This window comes from Sphaerodactylus townsendi, unplaced genomic scaffold (assembly GCF_021028975.2).
Source record: "Sphaerodactylus townsendi isolate TG3544 unplaced genomic scaffold, MPM_Stown_v2.3 scaffold_19, whole genome shotgun sequence".
Lineage (NCBI taxonomy): Eukaryota > Metazoa > Chordata > Lepidosauria > Squamata > Sphaerodactylidae > Sphaerodactylus > Sphaerodactylus townsendi.
Window position 1 is genome coordinate 229508 of NW_025950352.1, and position 26822 is coordinate 256329.

At 51.9% G+C, this 26822-nt stretch overlaps 1 protein-coding gene across 2 annotated transcripts; it reads right to left on the reverse strand.

Annotated features, from left to right (window-relative positions):
* Positions 1–4550: 4550 nt before the first annotated feature.
* On the reverse strand, positions 4551–24911 carry PUF60 (poly(U) binding splicing factor 60). Of its 2 annotated transcripts, XM_048482614.1 has the most exons (11): positions 24452–24911; positions 13029–13124; positions 12045–12134; positions 11253–11303; positions 9144–9305; positions 8938–9030; positions 8189–8402; positions 7914–8104; positions 7359–7494; positions 5151–5386; positions 4551–4971 (listed from the first exon to the last, which is right to left on the reverse strand). In XM_048482614.1, exons 1-11 carry the CDS (start codon positions 24500–24502, stop codon positions 4663–4665), a joined length of 1629 nt encoding a protein of 542 aa, XP_048338571.1. In that variant the 5' UTR covers positions 24503–24911; the 3' UTR covers positions 4551–4662. The 2 variants fall into 2 exon arrangements, with proteins under 2 accessions (XP_048338571.1, XP_048338570.1); XM_048482613.1 differs by lacking the exon at positions 11253–11303 and having other exon boundaries at positions 24452–24668.
* Positions 24912–26822: the final 1911 nt, after the last annotated feature.

Consider the following 26822-nt stretch of genomic DNA (forward strand, 5'->3'; position numbering starts at 1 on the left):
CAGTGGAATGTGCTGCCTCAGAGTGTGGTGGACCCTCCTTCTTTGGAGGTTTTTAAAGGGTCTGATTGTGTCTTCCTGCATGGCAGAGAGTTGGACTCAATGTGGTCCCTTCCAACTCTGTGACTCTATGAATGGGCCCTCCAGGCCATTTACAAGTCCAACCTCCTGCTCAATGCAGGATCAGCCGAGACTAGAGCATTCCCGACAAGTGATAGTTCAGCCATTGGTTGGACTGCGAGAGAGCGGAAGCTCACCACTCTCTAGGTAGCCAACTCCACTGTTAAACTACTCCCACTGTGGAAAAAAAATCCTAATATCCAGCTGGTACCTTTCTGCCAGCAATGGAAGGATTTTTTTTCCACAGTGAGAGTAGTTTAACAGTGGTGTATACTTAAAAGAAGAAGAAGAGTTTGGATTTATATCCCCCCTTTCTCTCCTGCAGGAGACTCAAAGGGGCTTACAATCTCCTTGCCCTTCCCCCCTCACAACAAACACCCTGTGAGGTAGGTGGGGCTGAGAGAGCTCCATAGAGCTGTGACTAGCCCAAGGTCACCCAGCTGGCAAGTGTGGGAGCATACAGGCTAATCTGAATTCCCCAGAGAAGCCTCCACAGCTCAGGCGGCAGAGCTGGGAATCAAACCCGGTTCCTCCAGATTAAATACACGAGCTCTTAACCTCCTACGCCACAATTAAAAGAGAACAATTCCCCCCCTTTTTTCCCAGACAAAACATTCCCAAGTCCCTCAGCCTTTCCTCCAGGCCCCTGTCATCCCAAGAACACATTAGCATTTTTGTTGCTGCATCACTCTGGCTGCTCATATTTTAATTACAAGATCTTGTTCACACATAACTGCTACCCAGAAGTATATTCCCAGCATGCATGTTCCTATTTTTTGTTACCTAGATGTAGACCAAACACTTATTGTATTGTTGAAGACTTTCACTGCCGGAATCACTAGGGTGCTGTGTGGTTTCCAGGCTGTATGGCCATGTTCTAGCAATATTCTGACGTTTCGCCTGCATCTGTGGCTGGCATCTACAACCATACAGCTTGGAAACCACACAGCACCCCAAACACTTATGCTTGTTGAATTGCATCTTGTTCACATGTCCATTTTTTCATTGTGTTCAGATCAAACTGAATTCTTGATCTTCCAGTGTGTTTGCTGCTCTTCCCAATTTGGTATCACCTGGAAATGCTATTAGTCCCTCCACACCCTCATCCAGATCATTTATCCAATGGTTCAACTGCTTCCCTAGCTGGTTTCCTGTTCCTTGTATATTTGAGGAATTATTTATTCTTGGTCTTCATGCTTTTTGTGACAAGTTCCTCAAAATCTTTTTTTCCATCCCTAATTGTCTACTTGGGTTTCCTCTGTGCACGTCTGTGCTGGTTTTTAACCTTGTTTGGATAAGCCATTCATTTTGTTTGCCACAGAGACAAACACATCTTATTGTGACATGCCTCTGAAAATGCCAGTCACAGATGTAGGCATGTTAGGACCACAGGCCAGAAAACCTACAACAGCCATCTGAAGGAAGCCTTTTCCCCTCCAACACCTTCCCCATGTTGGTGACCTCATAGACTTTGTACTGTTTTTCCCTGATCTGCATTCTAACTGTGCCTCTAGTATTGAGGTTTTGAATAACTCCCAAAGCTTTTTTATGAGATTTGACCCTCTTGTTCCTTTCAATTTTTTCTACCAGATTTCTCATCTTAGAGAAGCTTCCTCTTTGGAAGTCAGATGACTGTGTTGGAATCCTCTGGTGCTTTCCCACATACATTTAACTAAAGCGGATGCCACCAGCATCAGAGTTTGCAACAGTTCACCTACCTCCACCTCTGGCGCAAGGCTCCGGCCAACACCTCTGATGATTACATTCGGCCAGGGTTGCTTCCCCTCCAGCCAATCCAAGGTTGTTCTCGGGCACAATCAATTAGGCGATCTAGAAATTTCACCTCTTCAGCAGAACTGGAACACGCATTTAGCCCGTCAACAGGAGGGTAGTTGAGCCTCCCATTATTACAACTCCCTCTTCTTTGAATACGTTTGACTTCACTTTCCATCTCAAAGTCATCCTAAGCCATTTCAATTAGGGGGCTAATAGCGCATCCTCAGTATTAAATTACTTTTGGGGCTTGGCGTGGTCACCCCCTGCAGTTCTGTGAAGGAGCTGGCCCTTGCCAAGATTCCCAGTTTGTTAAGGCACTGGGCCTTTCTCGATACGTCCAGCCACATCTGCATTGGGATGCCCCTTCCTGTCATTCCTATAGTCTGGAACCAGGAAGGACCATATCCCACCAGCTCTGTCCCTTCCCCCAAGTTTCTGTTATGTTTGCTGTATTTATTTTTCTCTTAAAACCAAGCACTCCAATATCCCCATTCTGGGTCAGAGGACTACAGTCTTTCTGTAGACATTTCTAGCATGTGCCTTTTCAACTCGGCCCTTTGGCCAGCTATCCTGCTTTACTTTATCCTGGTTTTAATTATCTGCCCAATCCCAGTTTGGGCAATGGGAAGCATTTTTGTCTCTTTGCAACAAATCTGCCTAGATGAGATGTTTCCCAGGTCTTCTTGACTTTTCCCCTGGGCTCAGTTTAAAAGCTGCACTGACATATTTTTATGTCACGCACCACCAATCTGGTTGCATTCTGGTTGTACAGGCCCAGCTTGTCCCAAAATGTCCCCTAGTACCTAATAAATTTAACAACCTCATCTCTACATCATTGTCTCATCCACAGACCAAGATTCCCCAACTGCGCCGGTCTATGTGATCCTACACACGTTCGGACAGGGGGACTGACAGCATTTCAGAGAATGCTGCCTTGGAGGTCTGGCTTTTAGTTCACTAACCTGCAGCCTAAATTTGACTTCCAGGACATCGCAACCACACTTTCCTACTTCACTGATGCCAGCATGGACTACAACTACTCCCCAGGACTATCTACCAAGCTATCCAGATGACAGATGATATCCGCAGTCTTCACACCTGACAGGCAATTCACCAGGCCGTCCACATGCCTGTCACAAACCCAGCAATCTGCATGCCTAATGATCCCCCACTAAGGCACAAGAGAATATTCATTTATCCACCAAGAAAGGAGCCTCTTCTAAGGGTTTGCGTCCCCTTTCCCCGGAATGATGCCCTCCTTCCACAAGGCCCTCTTTATCCATGACTGGCAAGGGGGCCTCCACCTGGGATTGGAACACGATTCTCCAATCCCTGAGGGTTACAGCAAGCTTCCTGCCCAGTTCTGGGGCAGCTGCCATTCAGGTCTCTGCCATTCACACTGCTGAAGACACTCTACAGCTGAAACAGACAACCAGAGCAAAGTTTTATGGCAAGGGCAGGGAGGGGTCCCCAACCCTTTGGAGCCTGTCGACACCGATGGAATTCTGGCACAGGGTGATAAGGCACAGCCACAAACAGCTGCCAGAGAGCGTGGAGCCAACCACAAAACGGCTGCCTTAGCTGACCTTCACTCACACAGCGAAGAGCTGTGGCTCTACCCACTATGATCCCACGCAACATTTTTAAAAATCTGCACAGTGGCTGCACAGGAGCACCAGTGGCATAGTGGTTAAGAGCAGGTGCATTCTTCTCTGGAGGAACCTGGTTTGATTCCCCGCTCTGCCGCCTGAGCTGTGGAGGCTTATCTGGGGGATTCAGATTAGCCTGTGCACTCCCACACACGCCAGCCGGGTGACCTGGGGCTAGTCACAGTTCTTCTGAGCTCTCTCAGCCCCACCTACTTCACAGGGTGTTTGTTGTGAGGGGGAGAAGGGCAAGGAGATTATAAGCCCCTTTGAATCTCCTACAGGAGAGAAAGGGGGGATATAAATCCAAACTCTTCTTCTCTTCTTCTTAAAAATCTGTACAGCCGGCCTGAAGCCCTGCTGGGCAAAAGCCCCTAGTGGCTCCACCCACCTGCTAAGAACACTTGGTGGGCCCCGTGTCGTCCACAGGCACTAAATTGTGGGCCCCTGCCATAGAGTTTCAAGGCAAGAGTCATTGAGAGGTGGTTTTGTCATTGCCTGCCTCTGCGTAACAACCACTGACTTCCTTGATGGTCTACCATCCAAGGACTAACCAAGGCTGACCCTACTTGGTCTCCCAGATCTTATGAGAGAAGGATGGTTGTACACAGAAAAAGAGGAAGGCAGAGGTCCAATATGAAAAATCTAAATAGATATTGAATGTTTTTATGCATAACTTCCAGAAGTCTCAAAACGAATGCACAATCCAGAGCCTTATCATGTTTTAGTGCACAGTGTCTAAACATGGATAACTTTGGGTATGTTTTGATCTTTTTCTGAACAAGGAATTCACCTTGCATATTGTGCCTTTCTTACTTGCAACACAGACTCTTGTCCTCCCTCTGGGCCTCCGTTCCAGCTTTTGCACAGTCTATGCCAAGGCCTCTCCTCCTGCCCCTCCCTCCACCCTCTTCTCACCACAGCTGAGATGGAGCTGGTGCCACACACAACCTGCCTGTTTGCTGCAAAGAGGGATGGCCACAGACACGCACAGAGATGCACACAGTGAAGTGTCTTCCTGGTATTTTATCCAAAACAACACGAACATCACAGGAGAATACGATGTGGGCCCAGTAGCTTCCCTGAAAACACGGGACTGGGGAGGGGCAAAAGTCCGCCGAGTTCATGCCGAGAGGAGTGCAGCTGTTGTGGAAACCTCTCCTGAGGTAGCGTACACCTCGGCCACCACCTTTCTGCCAGCAAACCAGCGACCGTTCAGGGCTTGGATGGCTTTGTGGGTCTCTGAGGCCATGGAGAACTCCACGAAGATCTTGACAATGATTTCTGCGTCCTCCTCTTCCCCCTGCTTCTCCTGGTAGATGATGACCCTGTTGACTGCCCCAAACTTGCCACACTCTTCAGTTACCTCCCCTTCTAGGTCATCGTCAATGTCCTTAGGGTCCACCATGTTACGCAAGACCATCACTGTTGACTGCGGGGAACAAAAGGAGAGGAGGAAGCTCTCACACCTCCGCACAAGCCTCTCGCAAGAGGCTGCCTCCAGCATCTGGCCGGCTCTGTGCATTCTTCTCCCCAAACCAAACAGGAGGGATCAGTCTGGTCCGCCTCCCCCCAAAGCGGCCTCCAAGGCTCCTTGAGATGCCCACTCACCTCTTGCTTCCGAAGCAGCTTCTGCATCACCATGTGGCGGGCACTGCTGCCCGAGATGCTCATGTGCTCCTGTTCACTGAGCATCTCTGGCCTCTCAGACTCCTGGAAAACCTCCTCCTCTTCTTTCTCCTTCTTTGCCTCTAGCAGGGCCAGTGTTGGCGGGCTGGCCAAGATGGGGTTCACCACTCCCACCTGGGGAATGGTGACCGGAATGGGTGGGCGAGCCGGGGTCACGCCTGCAGGGAAGAGACAGAGTTAGGCATGGGCTGCAGCAGCACCAGGCAGCCTCACTACACAGCACTCTCGCATACCACACGCAGCCCCTGAAAGCCCAGGAGAGGCTACATTAGTTCTGAAGGTGTGCATTTTGGCAACAAAGTCCCTGTATCCTCAGCTGCACACAAGAGGGCAGAAGGCAACGACCAAAGCTACTCATTCAAAAGCACAGTCATCCATGGTGACACCCACCAGCCTCCCTGCTCCCCTGGGCCCCTGTGTGCTAGGAAGGAGAAGCGTCCAGCAGGCACATCACCCCACTGCATCCAGAGATCTCTTTGTTGGTCCTCCTGGGGATTCCACTGCGGGTGAGAAAGTGCTAGACTGCATGGACTACTGGTCTGATCCAGCAGAGCCCTTTTAGGCATCCTGTATGCCAGGGGTGTCCAACTGTGACACTTCAGATGTTCATGGACTACAATTCCCATCAGCCCATTCTCAATCAACCAATCTCTCCCCACATGGTGTCCCTCAGTCCCCACAGCAGGCAGCTTTGAAAGCCGACTTCTGGTTCCTCTACTCAACAAGACCATGGTGAGGCACATTCCTCTTTATCAGAGGAAACGAATCCCATCTCCACCTGATTATATTTTCATGCACAGCCAGAAAAACCACCTGGTTGAAATGCAGCATCTGAGTGGGACAGAAACACTCTATCCACTTATAAAAACTTCCTGTCATCCCAAGTCTTGGGTTTCCTTCCTCCATTATATTATAACATCTAATAATTCAGCAGGACCTTTGAAGGCTTAGTAGGCTGTTCTTCACATGTTGTGTCAAATTTTACTGAAATCGGTTCGTCCTCCTGAGCTTCAGCCTTCTCCCTTCCAACAATCTATTTAGATTCACCTACAGAATCTGTCCCTGAGACCCAAGACCCTTGCAGGCCTCATGAACCCCCTCATCTGGGCACAGCCAACCTCCAATGCACAAGCTGGACAAGAGGCTCTGGACAGCCCACGGAAATGGCCACGCACCAGAGATCCTGGGAGAGGCAGCCACCCGGCTCAGTGGCAGAGCTTCCGCTGGGCAATCTCTAGGTTCAAGGATCAAGTAGTGGGTGCAGCAGAAGAGCCAAACCTGCAACTGGCGAAAGCAGCTGCCGGCCTAAGCAGGCAAAACTGAGCTAGACAGGCCAGTGGTCTAAGAAGCAGCCTCGTGTGTCCAGAAAGGAAAAAGCAGCCTCCTGCGTCACACACCTCCGCATACCGGCACGGCTGCACTGCCAGTATCAGTCATGGCCAGACATCCAGAAGGACAAGCCTCGCTGGAAAGGAAGCAGCACAGCTTCTGCAAATGGAAGCCCTGCCTCACCGGCCTTTCAGTGCGCGTTGGGTGCATACGTGGCTGACACACTTTACATATTTGGACTCTCAAAAGCTTTCCACGTCCCTCACCAAGGGCTGCCAAGTACACTCCCTCCTCAGGGATATTTACCTGTCCCCTTCAATCACGGTCTTCCACTAGCAGGTACAGACTTTGGTTTTGTCTCAATGACCCTTCCCTTCTGTTTTAATTGCTGCCTTCAGGATTTGCAGTCATATTTTACGTTGGCTTTTAACTGGATGTATGTCTATAACATTTTTATTTTTATCTGTTAGTCTGTAGAAGGTTTTGTGACACGTTTATTCTACTTTTTAAAAATTGTCAATTAAGGAAAAGAGATGGAAATACATTTCGAGCCCTTCGGGAATGAGGCGGCCTATAAATTTAATAATAATAAATAAATTTTATCCACCTCTGATACTGCTGGATCTCAAAACTGCCCAATGGCATGGGGACTCAATTAATTCAGGGCAGACCATTTAACCTGTGGAACTGCCAACGACAGTCTGTGCCAAGATGCCTTCACAAGAGGACTGACTCTATTCACATGGATGCCAACAGGGTCACCCACACAGTCCCCACCTGACAGCAGACGCACAGACTCACCTGTGATGACCCCTGGGGCTTGAGCTGCCATCACCGCCTGCGGCAAGGCTCCCAGAGGCTGTGCCAAGGTAAGTGCCGGGGTCACCAGCCCCGGCGTTGTCAGTGTTCCAAGGACTGCTGCACCGGCCACCGCTTCCTACAACAGAAAAGCCAGCACAGAATCAGCTCTGCCCACCCCCAGAGACCCCAGCTGGCTCACAGCTCAGCGGCAGAGCACACGCTTGGCATGCCAGAGGCCCTATAGCCAATCCCTAGCATGTCCAATTAATGGCTCAGGCAGCAGAGGCGGGGAAAGCCCTCTCTCTGCCCAAGGCCCTGAGGGCAGACGAAAGCATGCTCACCTGTGCCCAGTGGAGCTATGCAGAAGACTCCTCCCTCTTGAGAAAAATGCTCCCAAGCATCAAACCCCTCCGTTAAACATTCAGGGAAGATGCTGGATTTGCAGGGGAGGGGAAAAGGATTCCCCATCACAACAGTCATAGTTGGGAATCCGATTCTACTTGCTTTGCAGTGGGACAAAGCAACTCTCTTAGCCAAGCTCACTTTTTGTCTCACCTGTGCTGTGATTTTTGCTGTGGCGGCAGCTGCTGCCACAGCTGCAGCAGGAGGCAGGCCTCCTGGCGTGGCTGGTGTCAGGAGCGGCATGGGAGGAGTCACGGCTTTGCCCACGCGGAGATATTGGCCTCCCAAGTCGAAGAGGTTCATGGAGGAGACGGCATCTTGCGAGGACTGAGCCTTCTCGTACTCTGCAGCCAGAAAAACCAGTCAGAGGACAGCAGCAGCCCCCAAGCCAGTGGGCTCCCTGCGGGCTCCGCGGGCAGACCACTCACCAATGAAGCCGTAGCCTTTGTGCTTTCCTGTTGTGGGGTCCCGAGCCAGCGTGCACGACTTGATCTTCCCGAAAGCCTCAAAGACGCTCTTGATATCGTCGTCTGAGAGGTCTTGGTGGACGGAGGCCACATAGATGCGGTTGAAGGCCCGGGCCTCCTCTGCCAGCTGGTCTATGATTGGCTGCGCCTGGCCAATGTTGCTGGGCCTCCCAACCTGCCAGAAAAAGGCTCGTTGTCAGGGAAACGGTGACTCTGCCACCACCTAGGACCACCTTAGGGCCAGGGCACCTTGGAGGCAGCAGCTGGACACTGCAATGCTAGGACCCTCGCCTCGGCTTCCTGGCTGCACAGGAACTAGGTGCAGCAATCGATGTTCACCTGGCTTACCAAAACAGCTCTTTTTTTCTTCCCTGGGATACGGACATCTCATATCCCCCCACGCTTTCCTTTGGCAACATGCAGGCTGCTGCAAGTGCTCTGCAGCTCCATGGGAGAACAGGAAAGCCCCCAAGGAAGGATGCTGTTGCCTCCCCTGGAAGGCCAGGTTCTCTCCCATGCAGTTCTGCTGCAGAGCCTGGCTGACACCCAGATAAAGCCCAGCACCCTGAAGCCTGGCTGAATAAGCCAGGGGCAGCAGCACTTCCCTGCCCAGCAGCCCTGAGAACAAACACTGGAAGTTGAAGAACCAGCCAGGCCTGTCAACGGACCGACCAGACTGGCACAGCGGAGCTTGGACAGGTCAAACACACCTTGATGTTCCTCCCTCCCAGCATAACAGAGTTCATCTGCTCCAGGGCCAGCTGAGCGGCTTCCGGCACCTCATACTCCACGAAAGCAAAGCCCTGGGAGAGAGGGAAAGCAGCAGCAGCAGGTGAAGCAGCAGCAGCAGTCGGGGCAAGTCCCCCTCCCCCGCAGCACCCGCGGCTCCAGTTGCCCTCCCCTCCCCAGCACCCACCTTGTGCTTCATGGTGACGGAGTCCCAGGACATGTCAATGCTCTTGATGGGGCCAAAGGGGGCAAAAGCCTGCCGGATGGTGTCCTCACCCAGCTCATAGTAAATGGAGCCCACGTAGACCCGGCACATGATGGCCAGGGCCCGCTGCCTCTGAGCTGCCATCTGCATGGGATGGGAAAGAAGGGCTGGCTGGTCAGCTGGGAGGACGGCTGCCTGCAAGCAAAGCTCCCTCCCAGCCCCCCTCCTCCAGTGTAGGCCACAAGGGGCCCAGCACCCCCTCCCCCCGGGGCAGCAAGAGATCCAGTCTGGGACACCTGTCCGCACCCGACCCCTCCCTCCCTCCCTCCCTGCCACCCTGCCAACCCACCCCATCCCATCCCAGGGCACGGGCACTGCCTCTCCCTCTCAGTCACTCTCCACAGGCACCTTCAGAGAAAAAAACACAGGTCAGTGTGCACAAGACACCCTCCTTCTGCCACGACTGTGGTGCTCAGCAGCCCAGATAGGCTAGGATGCCCCACCCGTTCCCTGGCAGGAGCCCCAGGTCACCTAGCTGCCGCCTCGCTTGGGCACACTGGGGAACTCTGGAGACCGGCGCATCACATGGCGCTGGGCTGAGGGGCCGACTGCAGGAAGTGCTCTGATGGGGAAAGAACAGCAAGCCCTTCTGCCCTGCTCACCTAGACGGGGAACTTCCCACTGCCGGGGACAGACACGCCTGGCCCCAGTAGCTTTCTGCCCTACCATGTACAGCTGGGCTGGGGCGGTGCCTGAGGGACCCAAGAAGACCGCCAAATCTTTCATGGCAGGATGAGGCCCCTCAGAAGCCGCCAGGAAGCCAACATGCGCACACACACACACCCCCAGGGCTCCTTGCTTACACTCCTCCTTGGGACGAAGGCCTCAGGCCTTGCTGTCCAGACAGCACGTCCAGCCCTCTCTTTCCCTGGTCTCCTAAGTGAGAGAAGGGTGCCACCAGCTGAGCCCCCTGTCTCTGTGCTTGGGGCATGGGCTTGCTGGGAACTGGGGCACCTCGATCTCTCCTGCTCTCTGCTTTACGCTAAACCTGGAAGCTGCCGGGATGGACTTGATGATCTCACTGTACTTTCCAGCACTAGCATTCAGGAGCCAGCAGAGCAAAGTGTTAACGAGGAGGGCGGGGAAGGCCAGGCCAGGAGCAACAGATCCCAGCCCACACCTGTGATGCATTAAGGAGTGCCAGGTGGCCTCCAGAGCCAGCAGGACAGCAGCCACGGGCTAGTCACTCATGCAGCAACCCTGCCCGAGGTCGCCACCTGCTGACAAGCATACGAAGAGCTGGGCAGGGCAGGGCAGGTACGTGCTTGTGGCTCTCTAGGTGCCCCAAAGGCAGTTCTGCTCCAGGTTTCTCCCTCAGCCGCACCACCCCACCCCACAGGAGCCAGGGCTGTTCCCAAGACCCGTGTGGCTTGGAAGAGGGGGTGCACAAGATGCCAGCACGATCCCAGACCTCGCCTGCTGGGAATTCAGGCGGCTGCTTCTTCAGTGCACAATGGGGTGGAGATGTTTGTGGCTGCTTCTGCAGCCAGCTTGACCTGCATCTCTCGGCTAATCCTACACTCTAGGGGCAGGGAGGGAAAATGCACTGAGCAACAGACACGCTGCCACAGTGTCCCCTCCCTCAGACAACACGTCACGTTTCCCGAGGAGCCTCCTGGGAGGCCGCTGCAAACTCGCCCAGCAGAGTGCCTGTGACGCCCACTGCCCATCTGCCAGGCCTCTGGTGTCCCAGGCTGGCCGACCGGTGAGTTACCTTGGCAGCTACTTTGAGGCCAGGACCTCAGTGTCCCTAGAAAGGCGGCTCTCCCAGCTGCTTGGGTCTAATGCTCTCTCTCTCTCTCTCTCTCTCTCTCTCTCTCTCTCTCTCTCTCTGGCCAATGCCTCCAAGGGCCCCAGCTGCCCCCAGCCCTGGGTCTTCCTCTGGGGAGCTTACACTTGGCCTTGGCTGGCTGGGTGAGTCCAGAGCAGGTGGGCATGTGGGGGGAGGGAGGGAGGGCACAGCTAAGTCCTCCCCAGGCTAGACCCTGACTAAGACCAAGTGCCCCAGAAGAAGTGAATGTGTCTATTGACCGATTGTAAAGGTGAGAGAGGATCTCCAAAGCCCATAGTCACTGCTGCCATCTGAAAGACAGTAAAGACAGAGTTCAGTCTGTGGGAGCTGAGCACACCACGGCTTCTCGTCAAAACTCAAGCGGAAGAGGCCTCTCCTTCCTCCTGCCTGCCTGCCTCTTCCTCCTTGCTGCACAGCCCCCTGCCAGCCCCAGGAAGCACGGGTTGGGGGGTGGGGTGGGGGAGTTCTTGGTAGCCATGACTCTTCTTCAACCTTCGACAGCTGGCTAGCTGCAGGGATGCTCCCCCCAGGGACCAGAACTCCCCAAAGTGCCAGGCAGGAACCCTCCCCCGCCCTCCACACCTGAGTTCAGGGCAACCTGCAGATGGAAGGGGACTTCATCAGGGCCTCGTGACATTCTAAATCAGCCACTGTTTGCTACAGAGGATGCCTCACCCATTAGGGCAAGGACATCACACCTAACCTCACGTGGCCCATTCTGGGCAGGCCCAAAGCAGAACTCCCAGCACGGGGCTCGGGTCTCCTCAAGCAGCTAAGCTACGCCCACCCCGCTCCACCCCCAGCGGCGCGTGCAAGCAAGGGGGGGGGGGCTAGGACATCCCAGGGCAGGCCGAATACAACACACTTCAATTTCACAGAGGAAACAGAAGCGAAAGTACCTCTGGCTCCAGGCAGATCTCAGGGCTGTGCAGTAGAACTAAGTGCATCAAGGGTTCCACTCGGGGGCGGGGGGGGCGGCGCAAGGGGAGAGGGAGTGTAAAAGGCAGGGACTGCCCTGAGGGGTGTCTCACCTGCAGGTTGGTGAGCTGCTGCTGTTGGTGGGCGATGGTCTGCTTTACCAAGACACTCTTGATGCTCTGCTCCATTGCATACTTCTTGGCCTGATGTTGGAGGAGGGTGGGGAAGAAAACTCAACGTTACAGAGCGCAAGTTAAGCACCACAGCAGGGGAAGGCAGAGTCCGGCACTCCCCCAGTTACTCCCGAAGCACAAGCAAGCACTCAAGAGCTCCAGACACCAATAGTTTGTTGCTCTCAAGGCATCTGTATGAAGAGTCAGGGGTCTGTGCTCTCCGGCCTCCAAAGCTCAAATGTGCTGGGAACGGAAAAGGACGGAGACCAGACTCCCTAAAGCTACAAGAATTGGGCTGACGATCCTTCTGCTGCTTCAGGTGTGCTCAAGGAAGAATCAAGGCCAAGGCCTCCAGAATGCCACTGTGGTATGCCTGGGATCCAAAGTTGCCACACAGGAAACAGGCTCGCTCTGGGGAAAGAACCCTTTCCCAGTCATGCCCAGTGGCAGCAGCAGCAGCACAGGTGCTAGAGCGTTACAATTGGGTAGGGAAACAAGTGCTCAAGTCACTGCTGGCTAGCGAGGTGCCCCGAGCACATCTCTCAGTCTGATTCATAGCCTGGTCCCTTAAAAGGGTGCAGCAACATTGCCCAAAGTCACAGGCATCGGCTCCTTTCCACAAAGGGACATGAACGTCCTTCCTCAAGAGGAACGCAGACTGCCCTGCCTGCTCCCATCCACTTGACTGACAGGGCTCTCTGCAGGCAACAGGAGGTGGTGGTGAATGAGGCCTGTGTGGAAAAGATGCCCACGGCCTCTTGGCTTCTGCTGACCAAGCACAGGACCCAGCTCCTCCAACCAAGGACTGTCACAAGCACATCACCACATGACTATAAATCCTCACTGGGGTCTGGAGCCCTTCCCACAAAAACGGTGCGCAGGAGAGAAAGGGGGGAGCACGTGGGCCTCCGCCAAAGGACTCACCTTCTGAAGAGCCTCCTGCTGCTCTGGGGTGAGGGGAGGCAGCCCCAACTTGGCCGCTGTGCTCTGCCCATTTTCCACCTTGACGGGCTCCGTCCCCTGCAATGAAAAAGGAGGCCCGTTACAAAACGTATTCCTGGGCTGAGCAGTGGCTGCTCACAACACTTCAGAGGTCAGCGAGTTGAAAAAGGTCCGGCTCCCTCTCTCCAATGACAGGGTTGCCTCCCCACCCCCAATCCAGAATGCCTGCCATGGAATTGGCCAATTGCTTCCTACTCTCATCAGCCCTGACCACCACAGAGTCAAGCTGGGGGAAGCCTCTGGCCTTTACCCTCCAAGACACCCACCAACTTTCCAGAAACCATGCAGGACCTTGGCAGGGTACCCAGCCTGTGGGCCAGAAGGTTCTATTAGCCCACACAGCTGCCACTGAACAGACCCCACCCTCCCAGCTGGCTTGAGCACAGAGATACTGCTGCATGCAAATAGGCAGGAGGGCAGCATCCAGAAAGTCCAGGCCCCTAGAGCAGAATCCCCCCACTTAAAAGGAAGCAGGTCGATCTGCCATGGTCTCTTTTTTCCCCCAAGGAGAAACCCCAAAGTCCAGCTCTGCCTCATGATGCCCTGGAGGCTTTGGGAGGTAGTGAGGCCCGCCTGGCAGTCTTGGGGTGCTCTAGGCCAGTGATGGCAAACTGATGGCACTCCAGATGTCAATGGACTACAATTCCCATCAGAGGACTACAATTCCCATCAGCCCCTGCCAGCATGGCCAACTGGTTCGCCACCACAGCTCTAGACTGATCCTGAAAGCAGGGGTTGCACAAGATGGCCCAAACAACCCCTTCCCACTCTATGGTTCTGTATTTTGCACAACGAAGGAGAGTTAACACAGACCAGGGACTCACCCCAAGTTCTCCACCACCCACACCAAAGAGGCAACTCCTCCAGATGCTCTGGCCTGGAAGACAGATCCAGCACATCCTTGTCCAAAATGCTGCAAGGGGAATGGCTCAGCAGCTGAAGGGTCTCTGGCAACAGAGGCCAAGGCCGACCTGCAGACCCTCTAGCAGTCAGAACGGCCAAAACTGGGATCCAGGCCTGGGCTTGCAGTTACATGTCTATCTGTTGCTAATGCTGTCTGCAACAACGAGCACCAAGATATTCATAAGAACCAGCCTGCTGAATCAGACCAGAGTCCATCGTAGTCCAGCACTCTGCTACTCGCAGTGGCCCACCAGGTGCCTTTGGGAGCTCCCGTGCAGGAGGTGAAAGCAATGGCCTTCTGCTGCTGCTGCTCCCGAGCACCTGGTCTGCTAAGGCCTTTGCAATCTCAGATCAAGGAAGATCAAGATTGGTAGCCATAAATCGACTTCTCCTCCATAAATCTGTCCAAGCCCTTTTTAAAACTATCCAGGTGAGAGGCCATCACTACCTCCTGTGGCAGCATATTCCAAACACCAATCACACGTTGCGTGAAGAAGTGTTTCCTTTTATTAGTCCTAATTCTTCCCCCCAGCATTTTCAATGAATGCCCCCTGGTTCTAGTATTGTGAGAAACAGAGAAAATTTCTCTGTCAACATTTTCTACCCCCTGCATAATTTTATAGACTTCAATCATATCCCCCCTCAGACATCTCCTCTCCAAACTAAAGAGCCCCAAACACTGCAGCCTCTCCTCATAAGGAAGGTGCTCCAATCCCTCAATCATTCTCGTTGCCCTTCTCTGCACTTTTCTATCTCTTCGATATCCTTTTTGAGATGTGGCGACCAGAACTGAACACAGTACTCCAAGTGCGGTCACACCACGGCTTTATATAAGGGCATGACAATCCTTGCAGTTTTATTATCAATTCCTTTCCTAATTATCCCCAGCATAGAGTTTGTCTTTTTCACAGCTGCCATGCATTGAGTTGACATTCCCACGGAACTATCAACTAAGACGCCCAAATCCCTTTCCTGGTTTGTGACTGATAGCACTGACCCCTGTAGCGTGTATGTGAAGTTTGGATTTTTTGCCCCTTTGTGCATTACTTTACATTTTGCTATATTGAACTGCATTTGCCATTTCTTAGCCCACTCACCTAATTTATCAAGGTCCGCTTGGAGCTCTTTGCAATCCTTTGTGATTTTCACCACCATACATAATTTGGTATAATCCGCAAACTTGGCCACCACGCTACCCATCCCGACTTCCAGGTCATTTATGAATAGGTTAAAGAGCACTGGTCCCAAAACGGATCCTTGGGGGACACCATTCCCTACATCTCTCCATTGTGAGAACTTCCCATTTATACCCACTCTTTGTTTCCTGTTCCTCGACCAGTTTTTAATCCACAGAAGGACTTCCTCTCTTATTCCTTCATTGCTGAGTTTTCTCAACAGTCTCTGGTGAGGAACTTTGTCAAAAGCCTTTTGGAAATCCAAGTAGACAATGTCCACTGGTTCCCCCTTATCCACTTGCCTGTTTACACCCTCAAAGAACTCTAGTAAGTTTGTAAGACAGGACTTGCCTCTGCAAAAGCCATGCTGACTCTTCCTCAGCAGGTCTTGCTTTTCTACATGTTTTATAATTTTATCTTTAATGATAGATTCTACTTACTAATTTACACCAGGAACAGATGTCCAAACTGACTGACCACCTTGTAATTTCCTGGAGTCCCCCCTAAGACCTCTTTCTTAGTAAAGATTGATGTGACATTGGCCACCTTCCAGTCTTCAGGGATAGAGCCTGATTTCAGGGATAAGTTGTATATTAAAGTGAGAAGATCAGCAATTTCATGCTTGAGCTCTTTAAGAACTCTTGGGTGATAGCAATCTGGGCCAGGGGTTTGAGTAGCATTTAGTTTATCAATGGCTGCCAGAACTTCTCTTCGCTTTGGTCTACCACTATCTTCGCTTGGTTCCCTCTCTGGATTCACCTCCTAAGAAGCTTGGTTCAGGTGCAGGAATTTTCATCACTTCCTCTTGGGTAAAGACAGATGCAAAGAATTCATTCAGCTTCTCTGCAATCTCCCTGTCATCTTTTAGCACACCCTTTGTTCCTTTGTCATCTAATGGGCCTACCGCTTCCCTAGGCGGCTTCCTGCTTTTGATGTACTTGAAGAACTGTTTGTTGCTGGTCTTGATGTTCGCAGCCATGCGTTCCTCATAATCCTTTTTTGCCTCCCTTACAGCTAACTTGCTTCTCTTTTGCCACCATTTGTGTTCCCTCTCGTATTCTTCAGCAGTCAAACTGGACTTCCATTTTCTAAAAGACATCTTTTTTTTTAAATAATTTCCTCAACCTCACTTGTTAACCATGGTGGCTTTCTTTTGGACAGGGCGCTGCCTTTCCTAACCTGTGGAACACATTCCAGCTGATCTTTTATTACTGTTTTTAAATAACCTCCAAGCATCTTGGACAGTTTTGACTCGCTTGATTTTCCCTTTCAGCTTCCTGCTCACTCTGCCCCTCATCTTTGAGAAATTTCCCTTTCTGAAGGCAAATGTAGCTACATTAATAGTTGTCACTTGTTCGCCTGCAGAGATACTGAATCTGACAGAATTGTGGGCGCTGTTCCCTATCGACTCAACAACAATGACTTCCCGCACCAGGTCCTGGGTCCCACATAGAATTAGATCTAGGATCACCTCTCCCCTGGTTGGTTCTACAACCATCTGCTATAAGCCACAGTCATTTAGCATATCCAGGAATGTTCTCTCCTTACTATGACCTGAACATGCATTTTTCCAGTTTATATGGGGATAGTTAAAATCGCCCATTACCACGACATTTTTGCTTTTGTTGGCCTCCCTAATTTCTTTTTCCATCTCAGAGTCCTCTTGTGCACTTTGGTCAGGGGGACGATAATATATTCCTAATGTTAAACTATGCTTCACCCCTAATGTTAAACTATGCTTCACTCCCACTATATTCAGCCACAGTAAGCAGCATGGCTGGGTGTTGTCTGCCAGCCGAGGCAAGAAACGTGGGCTGGGGCTCCCAGCCAGGACCCTTTGCTGCCCCTCTCAAAAACCTCTCTGAAATGGGCTTCTGAAAGCCAGCAGGACAGAGAGTGCTTAGCCAAGTGGCCAGCAAGCACGCAGAAGACCAGCTGCCACCCATGCTTCTGCAATTCAGATCCCTGTTTTTATTGGCAAGATTTCAGTCACGAGACAAGATGCCGGCCAGTCCTCATCACACCTTACTTTTTTTTTGGGGGGGGGGGGGGGAGAGGAAGAATAGCAGACACAAATGAAACAGATGAAACATGTCCACTTAATTTATTTGTACCCTGGTTTTCTCCTCAATGGGGACCCGAAGTGGCTTACATCATGTTCCTCTCCTCCATTTTATCTTCTCAACAACCCTCTAAGGTAGGCTGGGTTGAGAGAGGCTGTGACTGGCCCAAGGTCGTCACCCAGTGAGCTTCCACAGCACACGTGAGGATTCAAACCTGGGCCTCCCACATATTAGTCTAACTCTCTTAACTGTTACATCACAATGGCTCCCACTAGCTGCAGGAATACCTGTACGATGCGTCAATCACTTGATTAGTTTCTGACCTCTCAAACACATGTTATTCTAGAATGATATCCTGCGAGTTGGAAATGAATCACAAGCTCTCCGTTTTCAGCACAATCTCCTTCGAGGCAGGCAGAAGTTCTCCCGGCCATTCAAACACTTGCTACATCGCCACAACTCTGGGGCCAACAAGCAACAGTGTGGGTCTCTGGCTCTCTAAAACAAGCAGTGCGTCACGTCCTTCCTCAGACAGGCAGCCCAGAACATGCATCTCACCGTACATTTCCACAGACAGGGAAAGCTTTTCACCTCCCCACCACAGCCCCAAATGCCCCACGAAACACCCGTCCTGAAGCCCAGGGGGGACAAGGCAGAGGTTGCCACGGGGCACCTCCAGGGAACCCTTCTGCAGGATCCCACCCCAGAGTGTCGAGGGGTTCAGGAACAGCCTTCCCCTGTGTTGCATCAGATCCACCCTGGAGGGACCCTTAGTTAAGCCAGCACAACCAGGAAGGACGGTGGCGGCAGCATCAAGAGGCAGAGTGGTGCTAACTTAGTGCAGTGAAAACAAAGAGTCCTCAGCACTTCCCAGGCTACTGGTGTCTTTCCCACCTTGTGGAGCGGCCTGCCTGCAGACAGGAAGCCCCCCTCCCCCCCGTACAGCCATTCCTCAGAGTACAGACATGTTTAGGAGAGAAATAGGATATAATAAAATTTAAAAGTGAAAAGAATATATTTTTTAAAAAATGTAGTCAGGCTGGCTTCCAGACAACCACTGGTGACAGTAATGTTATTCCACATTCCACATCTCTGGATGCCACTAGCAATTTTTTCCCAGTGCCCAGACAGCTGGGTGCTTAGGATTTCCTTGCCCATCAGAGGAAGACGCTGACCAAGGGGCGGGGATAATGCTGAAGGTCCCCATTTCCCTCTTTCCAGAAAGTGGCAACACTACAAAGAGGTGAGCAGCACATGTCAAGGCCTGGGAGTTTTATGGCCTATCCACAGAGAAGGCACTGACCATCCCATGCCCAACTCAGGCTAGAGGCTTTGTAAGCAGGACAGATGGTTCCAGCCTTGTGACCAGTTGATCCCACCCTGCAGCAAACCAAGGTCTGGCCTCGGACTTCGCACACAACAGATTTACTGGCCTAGTGTAGATTCCTTACTCTATTCCTCACTCTATGTACACAGAATCAACCCCATACCTCTTAAGTGCTAAGTTGGTAGACATGCCCAAGGAGTTCACTGCATGGCGGGGAAGGAGCAAGCAGTAACACTGAAAGCCAAACGTTCTGAGCCGAATACTCCACATGTCTGGGATCTCTGTGTGTATAGCCTGAGGATTATCATATTATTCTCTCCTTCACAAAGAAAACCTATCATGGCATAGATCCAGTTTGGGAATCCTTAAACATAAGGATTTGGAATGTCCAATGACAAACCCCCAGGCAATGGGCAAGCAGGACTCACAAAGTGAGTCCAGCGTGCCCATTCATTAGAAGTGTGTCCCTCACATTCCAACCACCTCCACTTCCCTTGACCTGTGGGCCTTGGGAAGCGGGGGGGGGGGGTGGGGGGCGAAGCGTCCCCACTCTCCATGCTGGACTCATGTTTGAAGAGGTAGGATCTTCAGGCTGGTAAACATTTTTACTTCATTATAATTCTTCAAGACTGCCTTGAAGAACTGTCCTATTAGAGCAGGAAAAAAACCCATTGTTGTTGTTACTGCACGTTACTAACATTTTGATACAGTTGTGATGAAGAAATAAAGAGCAGAAACAAGCAAATGTCCTTTTGGGGGGCCGTAGTGAGCAGCAGTAAATATAGCGAATTACACTAAATAACTACATTTGCTGCCTCTCCCGGCCAAAGCAATCAGTAACACTAAAGCTGAAATGGCACTGTGGAGTGCCCTCGGCGCCAACCCCAGGTCAGGGAACTCGGCCATCCCTCCTTGTCTGCAAGGGTGGTTTTGGCCCATTCTGTAGACCAGATCTCATGGCTGCGTTGAGAGCCAGGGCCTGAGCCTGTGGGCCCCCGGGCGTGCTCTGGCTCCCGCTGCTCTCCTCCTTCCCTCGCTCTTGCTCTCACTCCTACCTCTCCCTGTCCCTCTTGCTCCTCCTTCCATGTCTCCACCCTTGCCCGTCTTCCTCCTTTTCATCCTGCCTTGTTCCCACAGATTGGCCTCTTGGCCTGATAGCCCACCTGTTCCTTCAAGGGCCAGTAATTGGAGCACTGCCCAACTATGCTAGGGTGTTAGGCTACCTAGCGGCTGACATGCCCACCCACCCACAGCTGTCACCTTCTTCCCTCACCCCCTCCTGCCTTCCAACTGCAGTTTCCACTGTGTGGCTGGCTCTGCTGCTGTGGTGGCGGGAAGTGGCGGCTTCACAATGGCCTCTGGCTACTGCCGACATGAGTCGTCCCCTTCGTCACTGCTCATGGGTGCACTGGAAATGGAGCGGCGTGGGTGTTCCTCAGAGCCCCTGGGGGCTGGCTTGCAGGTAGTGACTGCAGGCATCGGTGGGGGGAGTCCAGAGCTGGTGGGGGGCCCCAACTCTGGACAGGAATCAATCGCAAAATAACAACATTAACTTTTTTGTTTAGGGAAATCCACCATCAACCTAAAGGACCCTGGAAAACTATGCATCTTTGAGATCTTCATCCTACTGTTCTACAGTTTCAGAGACACCTAACCAGGGTACGTGTTTCAGTCGCATCAAATATATCACATACCCACAGTATATCACCTTAACCGGGGGGGGGGGGGCAACTATTCAGGAACCACAATAGATAAGTCTGTCATAAAAAAATAGATTAAAAAAGAGGTAATTGATGAAAAAATTGCCTAGTTGATTATGCAACAAACTCTTCTTTCCATCTGACTGAAAACCCACATTTCATTAATATGGTTCAGCCATTGTGACCAGGATACAGTCCACCCAGCAGAGCAGATGTTACAGGGAAATGGCTGGATAAAGCGTATGACACAGAAATGGAGAAATGTGCAAAAGGTCAAGAGGGTAAAATAATCTAAGTCTTGATGGGCGAGTAATTTCCACAATAATCCGGTGGTGACAACAGAAGAAGGGAATCTATTTCTTGCAGAAACAACTGATATGTCAGAAAATGCACATACAGCAGAATACTTGCAAGAAGCAGCAACAAAAGCTATAATAAAATGTGAACAAAAACTCAAATGTCTGATACATTTAGTGTTTAGTCACAATGCTGCAAATGTATCCAAGATGAGAAGAAATGTAGAAGAGCATGAAGAGAATACAAGGCTAATAACATATGCTTGAGTGCTCCTTTGCTGCACCTCCTAGCCAAAGACTTAGTGTCCCAGAAATAAAGACAAATGTTATTGAAATTGCTAAATGCTTCTGTAACAGTCATTCTGCAGCAGCTGCAGCTCTGAAAGCAATGGATGGGACCAAGTTGCTGCTCCTACAAGATGTTAGATGGAATTCTGTAGCAGACTGTTTTTCAGCAGTATATCAAGAATTAGTCTATTCTGATGAGATTCTGAATAAAACTGAGAGAAAATAATTAACACCCAGTCAGCCTAACATCAATACCAAGAATGATTCTAGAGCAGATCATTAAACAGTCTGTAAGAACTTAGATGGGAATACTGTGATCACTAAAAGTCAACATGGGTTTCTCAAAAACAAGTCATGCCACACTAATCTTATCTCTCTCTCTCTCTCTCTCTCTCTCTCTCACTCTCTCTCTCTCTTTAGATAGAGTGACAAGTTTGGCAGACGAAGGGAATGCTGTGGATATAGCATACCTTGATTTCAGTAAGACCTTTGACTAGGTCCCCCATGACATTTCTTGCAAGCAAGGTAGTAAAATGTAGTCTAGACCAAGGGTAGGGAACCTGCGGCTCGAGAGCCGCATGCGGCTCTTCTGCCCTTGAACTGCGGCTCCACGAGCCGAGCCGCTGGCCCCATCCTTGCCCGCCCTGCGAGGTATGCAGGGCAAATGGCGCATCTTAAATGCCCTTGACCAGCTGGGCGAGTGCCGCCGGTGCTTCCCCCTCTCGCCTGCCCCACCCATTGGGCCGGGTGGAGGCACTTTCCCGGCGGCCGGTGAGGCCGAGCTGCTGACCCCATCCTTGCCCGCCCTGCAGGCAGCAGGGCAGACGCATCCATGCGCTTCTCAGAATGAGCGGAGTAAAAGGTAAAAAAAACCCAATATATACAGTGTTATCTTTATTTTAAATGTCAAAAATTATTTGCGGCTCCAAGTGTTTTCTTTTCCCATGGAAAACGGGTCCAAATGGCTCTTTGAGTGTTAAAGGTTCCCTACCCCTGGTCTAGACAATGCTACTGTTACGTGGATTAGTAACTGGTTGATTGACCAAACCCAAAGGATGCTCACCAATGCCTCATCTGCATCCTAGGGAGAAGTAACTAGTGGGGTGCCACAGGGTTCTGTCTTGGCCCACTGCTATTGAATGTTTTTATCAAATACTTGGATGAGAGAATAAAGAGCATGTTAATCAAATTTACAGATACCAAATTAGGAGGTGTAAGCCTCAGAGGACTAGGCCAGAATTCAAAACTACCTGGACAGATTAGAGAGTTGGGCCAAAACTAACAAAGTGAATTTCAACAGAAATAAATATAAGATTCTACATTTAGGCTGAAAAAATTAAATGTACACATATGGGATGGGGGTCATCTGGCTTGACAGCAGTCCAAGGGAAAGGGGTCTGGGAGTCTTAGAAGATCACAAACTGAACATGAGTCAGCAGTGTGATGTGGCAGTCAAGAAAGTCAATGCAATTCTGGGCTGCATCAATAGGACTAGAGACTTAATAGAACCACTCTATTCTGCATGGGTCAGACCTCACCTGGAATATCGTGTCCAGTTCTGGACACTACAATTCAAGAAGGATATTGAAAAGCTGTAACGGGTCCAGAGCAGAGTGACCAAAATGGTAATAGTTCTGGATTCCATGCCCTATCAGGAGTGCTGTAGGGAGTGAAGTATGTTTAGCCTGCAGAACAGAAGAGTAAGGGTGACATAATAGCCATGTTTAAATATCTGAAGGGATGTCATACTGAATTTGGAGACAAGCTTGTTTTCTGCTGCTCCAGAGACTAGGACAAGGAGAAATGGAGCCGAAAAAGAGATTCACCTAAACATTAGGAAGAACTTCCTGACGGCAACAGCTGTTTGACAGTGGAAATCACTCCCCCTTTGGAGTTTTTTTTAACAGAAGCTGGGAGGCCATTTGTCATGGGTGCTTTGATTGTGTATTCCTGTATGGCAGGCAGTTAGACTTGATGGCCCGAATGGTGTTAGCCAACTCTATTACTTTGTGATTCTGTAAACATGGATGGCAGTTACAGCTGAAATCCTCAACACTGGCCTTAACAGAAATGTTGAGGAATCCTGAAACCACTGACTGAAAATACAGAAAAATAGATGCAACTGAAATTTGGAAGGAACTGAGTGAGCAGTTAAAAACAAAACTGCACAATGGCAGAATTAAATTACAAGCATTAAAAACCAGCGAATGGAAGGAGTCCTGTGTCCAGTTCATTTTCTTGCAAATTTTGTTGGTATCCAGTACCAGGGTCAAATTTTAAGTGCTGAGGAAGAGAAGTGAGATATGACGTGGGCACCCAGGATGCCAATTATAATAAAATGTAGAGTTAAAGGGGAACAATTCAAGAAATACGCTTGCCAAGTTACTCTAACAGAAAGTCACACCAATCAGAAAAAAACATTTTTCAAAAAAATGAAACCTTTATCTGGTTGTAAGTGTTAAGGCTATACCAACAAGAATATGTCTTTATGTTTTAAAAAATCCATGATTTAAACCAGGTCTTACAGACGAGTGATTTAAATGAATTTGATTTAAATCAAATCCACCATGTTGCAAGCAAAGTCTTGGGACAATTATGGTTTCTGAGGAAGGAAGGCCAGTCAGCTCCAGCACTGAAATTCTGTGTGAGAAAAGGAAACACAGAACCCACCCAGGCATTCAGACCACTTAAAGATATCATTTCACCTGAAGTCTGCAGAATGGGCCACTAGTTATACCTATGAAGGTCATGTCAGTGGGACAGCCAGGTTGGTCTGCAGGAGAACATCTAGATTCAGGCCCAGGAACACCTGAGAGGCCAACGGGATTCTGGATTTAGGAGCTTCCAAAAGTCACAGAGAAGCCAGACCCCCAAAGATGCTCCCGGAATCCGATGCAGCTTTGTTTCTAAGAAGGGGAGCTTTAAGGTGCATTTTGACACTAGCCCCCCCCCCCCCCCCCCCCCCGCAGCAAGGCTCCCTCCCGTGCCAGGAGGGCTCACGGGCCAAGTGCAACATTACACGGTGAACAGGGACAGGAAACCCCCCTTGCAGGATGCAGCACTCGTCCAAGTCCGCCTCTGATCATGGAAAACGAATGGAAAGATCTCGGCGGAAGGAGATCTCCCAAATCTGGACGCCCGGTGCTTCTGGGCAGCTCAGTCCGGGCGGGGCGGGGGCCACGCCGAGCGCAAGGAGAGGGGAGGGTCCGGGGCGCTGCGCAGCAACCAGGAGCCGGCCGGCCGTGCCCCCCCCCCGCCCCGCCCCATCCCCAAAAGGCTGTGCGGGCGCCGCGGGCGCGCGAGGGGGTCCCCGCCCCGACACTCTCCTGCCCGGCCCCCCTTCGGCAGCGCTCGAGACCCTCGCGCGGGGGGGGGGGGCTGTGGGCTCCCCGCGGTCCCCCCCCCCGCCGCCTTCCGGAACAGCGCGGCCGCTCGGCCTCCCCAGCACCAGCCAGGCCGCCCCCCCCCGCCCCCGCCCCCGCCCCCGCCCCCTCTGAGGCGGCCCCGCCTCTGGCCCCGCCGCCGCCATCCCGGCCCTTGTCGCGCAGCGGCCACGCGGACCCACCGCCGCCCGGCCCGGCCCGGCCGCTCACCAGCGAGAGCGTCGCCGTGGAGGTCGCCGCCGCCGCCGCCGCCGCCGCCATCTTCTCAACCTCAGCGCGGCCTGAGCGGGCCAGTCTCGCGAGAACTGCGGCGCCCAAGGCGGGGGGCGGTCCCGGAGCAGGCCTCGTGGCGCCCGTCAGGTACCGCGAGAGTGGCGTCGCCCGGGCAACGCGGCCCTGCGGCCCCTCCTCCTCCTGCCGCCGCCCGCCCGCCCGCCCGCCCGCGGGATCTGCCGCGGGAGCGTCACCGGAGCATCGTCCCCGAGCTCTGCGCGCGTCTCTGCGGGGCGGGGCGGGGCGGCCTCGCGGGGCCCGGAAGAGGCGCCGCCCCCACAGCGCGCGTGCAGGTCCGGGCGGCAAAGGCTGCGGCGGCCCGAGGGGAACTGGGACGCCGCGGCTGGAAAAGGGGCCCAGCGGATCCGAGGCCGGGGCTGGCAGCGGGCTGGAGCGGCGCTACTCAGAGTAGGCCAGAGGGCGCCTGCGGCAAAGGCCCGCCTCCACGAAGAAGACCCGCCCGCGCAGCAGATCCTTCCGAAGGAGGCCTTTGCCCTGCAGCTGCTCGGTGTACGTGACGCCAGACACGGAGCGGGTTCCGAAGCAGCCCGACGAAGCGCTCCGCCAGGCGCCTCTTTCCCTAAGGAGCAAACGCGCAGCACGTTGCCGTTGCTTATATACATGGCTCCACCAATCACTGTAAAGGTCGCGTGCAACGGGATTGAACCGGTCTGCTTGCTGTCCTCCAGCTGTCAGATCATTCCACACTGGGTCCAGTCCTGGTCGCCGCATCTCAGAAAGGAGATCGAGGAGATGGAAACAGTGCAGAGAAGGGCAACGAGGACGATTGAGGGATTGGAGCACCTTCCTTATGAGGAGAGGCTGCAGCGTTTGGGACTCTTTAGTTTGGAGAGGAGGCGGCTGAGGGGGGATATGATTGAAGTCTATAAAATTATTCATGGGGTAGAAAATGTTGACAGGGAGACATTTTTCTCTCTTTCCCACAATACAAGAACCAGGGGGCATTCATTGAAAATGCTGGGGGAAAGAATTAGGACTAATAAAAGGAAACACTTCTTCACGCAACGTGTGATTGGTGTTTGGAATATGCTGCCACAGGAGGTGGTGATGGCCACTAACCTGGATAGCTTTAAAAGGGGCTTGGACAGATTTATGGAGGAGAAGTCGATCTATGGCTACCAATCTTAATCCTCCTTGATCTCAGATTGTAAATGCCTTAGCAGACCAGGTGCTCGGGAGCAACAGCAGCAGCAGAAGGCCCTTGCTTTCACATCCTGCCTGTTAGCTCCCAATGGCACCTGGTGGGCCACTGCGAGTAGCAGAGAGCTGGACTAGATGGACTCTGCTCTGATCCAGCTGGCTTGTTCTTATGTTCTTATGTTCCTTTCTTGCTGCCTCTGCTGGATAGGATATGATCACCATGATCTAACTGTCATGACAAGGTCCCCTGGTGGTCCCAGGCAGAGGCATAGAAGCCCTCATCAAACGTAGAGTGATGGATTCATCCAGGGGTGGACAACGATTCCCATCAGACCCTGCCAGGTTGCCTAATTGGCCATGCTGGCAGGGACTGATGAGAACTGCACTCCATGAACATCTGGGGTGCCAGAGTTGGACACCCCTGGATTAATCACATTGAAAGGGTCAGACTTGCAGCCCTCCAGATGTTATGGACTAGTTCCCATCATGATGCGGGCAGGGGATTACGGGAACTGTAGTCCACAACATCTGGAGGGCCGCAAGTCTGACACCTGAGCCCAGCCTGCTGAGAGTGCGGGGGACGCTGCATTTGGAGTGGATCTCTCAATGAAAAACACCAGCCCAATGTTCCCCAGTGGAAAAAACCAAACCCTGCACTTGGGATTATTATGAACAGTCTTAAAAATGAAACCGCCGATGCAATAAGGCCCCTGCGCAGAACTGTGGTTGAGCCTCGTTTGGAATACTGTGTGTGGTTCTGATCACTGCGCACTGCAGAGCTGGGAAAAATACCAAGCAGGGCAACCGATCAGACCTGGTTCCTTCCCTCTGAAGAAATGCTGGAGAGTCTGGAACTTTTCAAGAACATAAGTGGCTGAGGTGAGGGAGACAAACAATTTATATAATTATGCACAGGATAGAGCAGAGAGAGAACTTTTTCTCCCTTTTACAAAATACTGTAACTTGGGGGCATCCAATGAAGCCAGTGGGTTTAGGACAGACAAAAGGAAATTCTTTGCTCAATGCGGAACTAAAAGGTGTGATTTGCTGCCAGAGGATTTAGTGATGGCCACAGGTGTAGATGGCTTTAGCAGGGGCCTAGAGTGAACAGATTCATGAGGGAGAGGTCCTTCAGTGGCTAGAAGCC

Bases quoted from the DNA above. Each gene is read 5' to 3' on its own strand.
- PUF60 (XM_048482614.1), bottom strand. From the start codon at position 24,502: ATGGCGGCGGCGGCGGCGGCGGCGGCGACCTCCACGGCGACGCTCTCG. The intron at 8,105-8,188 runs GTGAGTGGTCTG...TTCTGGCTGCAG, and splicing joins CAAAGGCTACGGCTTCATTG to AGTACGAGAAGGCTCAGTCC. The intron at 5,387-7,358 runs GTGAGTCTGTGC...TCTTCCCTGCAG, and splicing joins AGCCCCAGGGGTCATCACAG to GCGTGACCCCGGCTCGCCCA.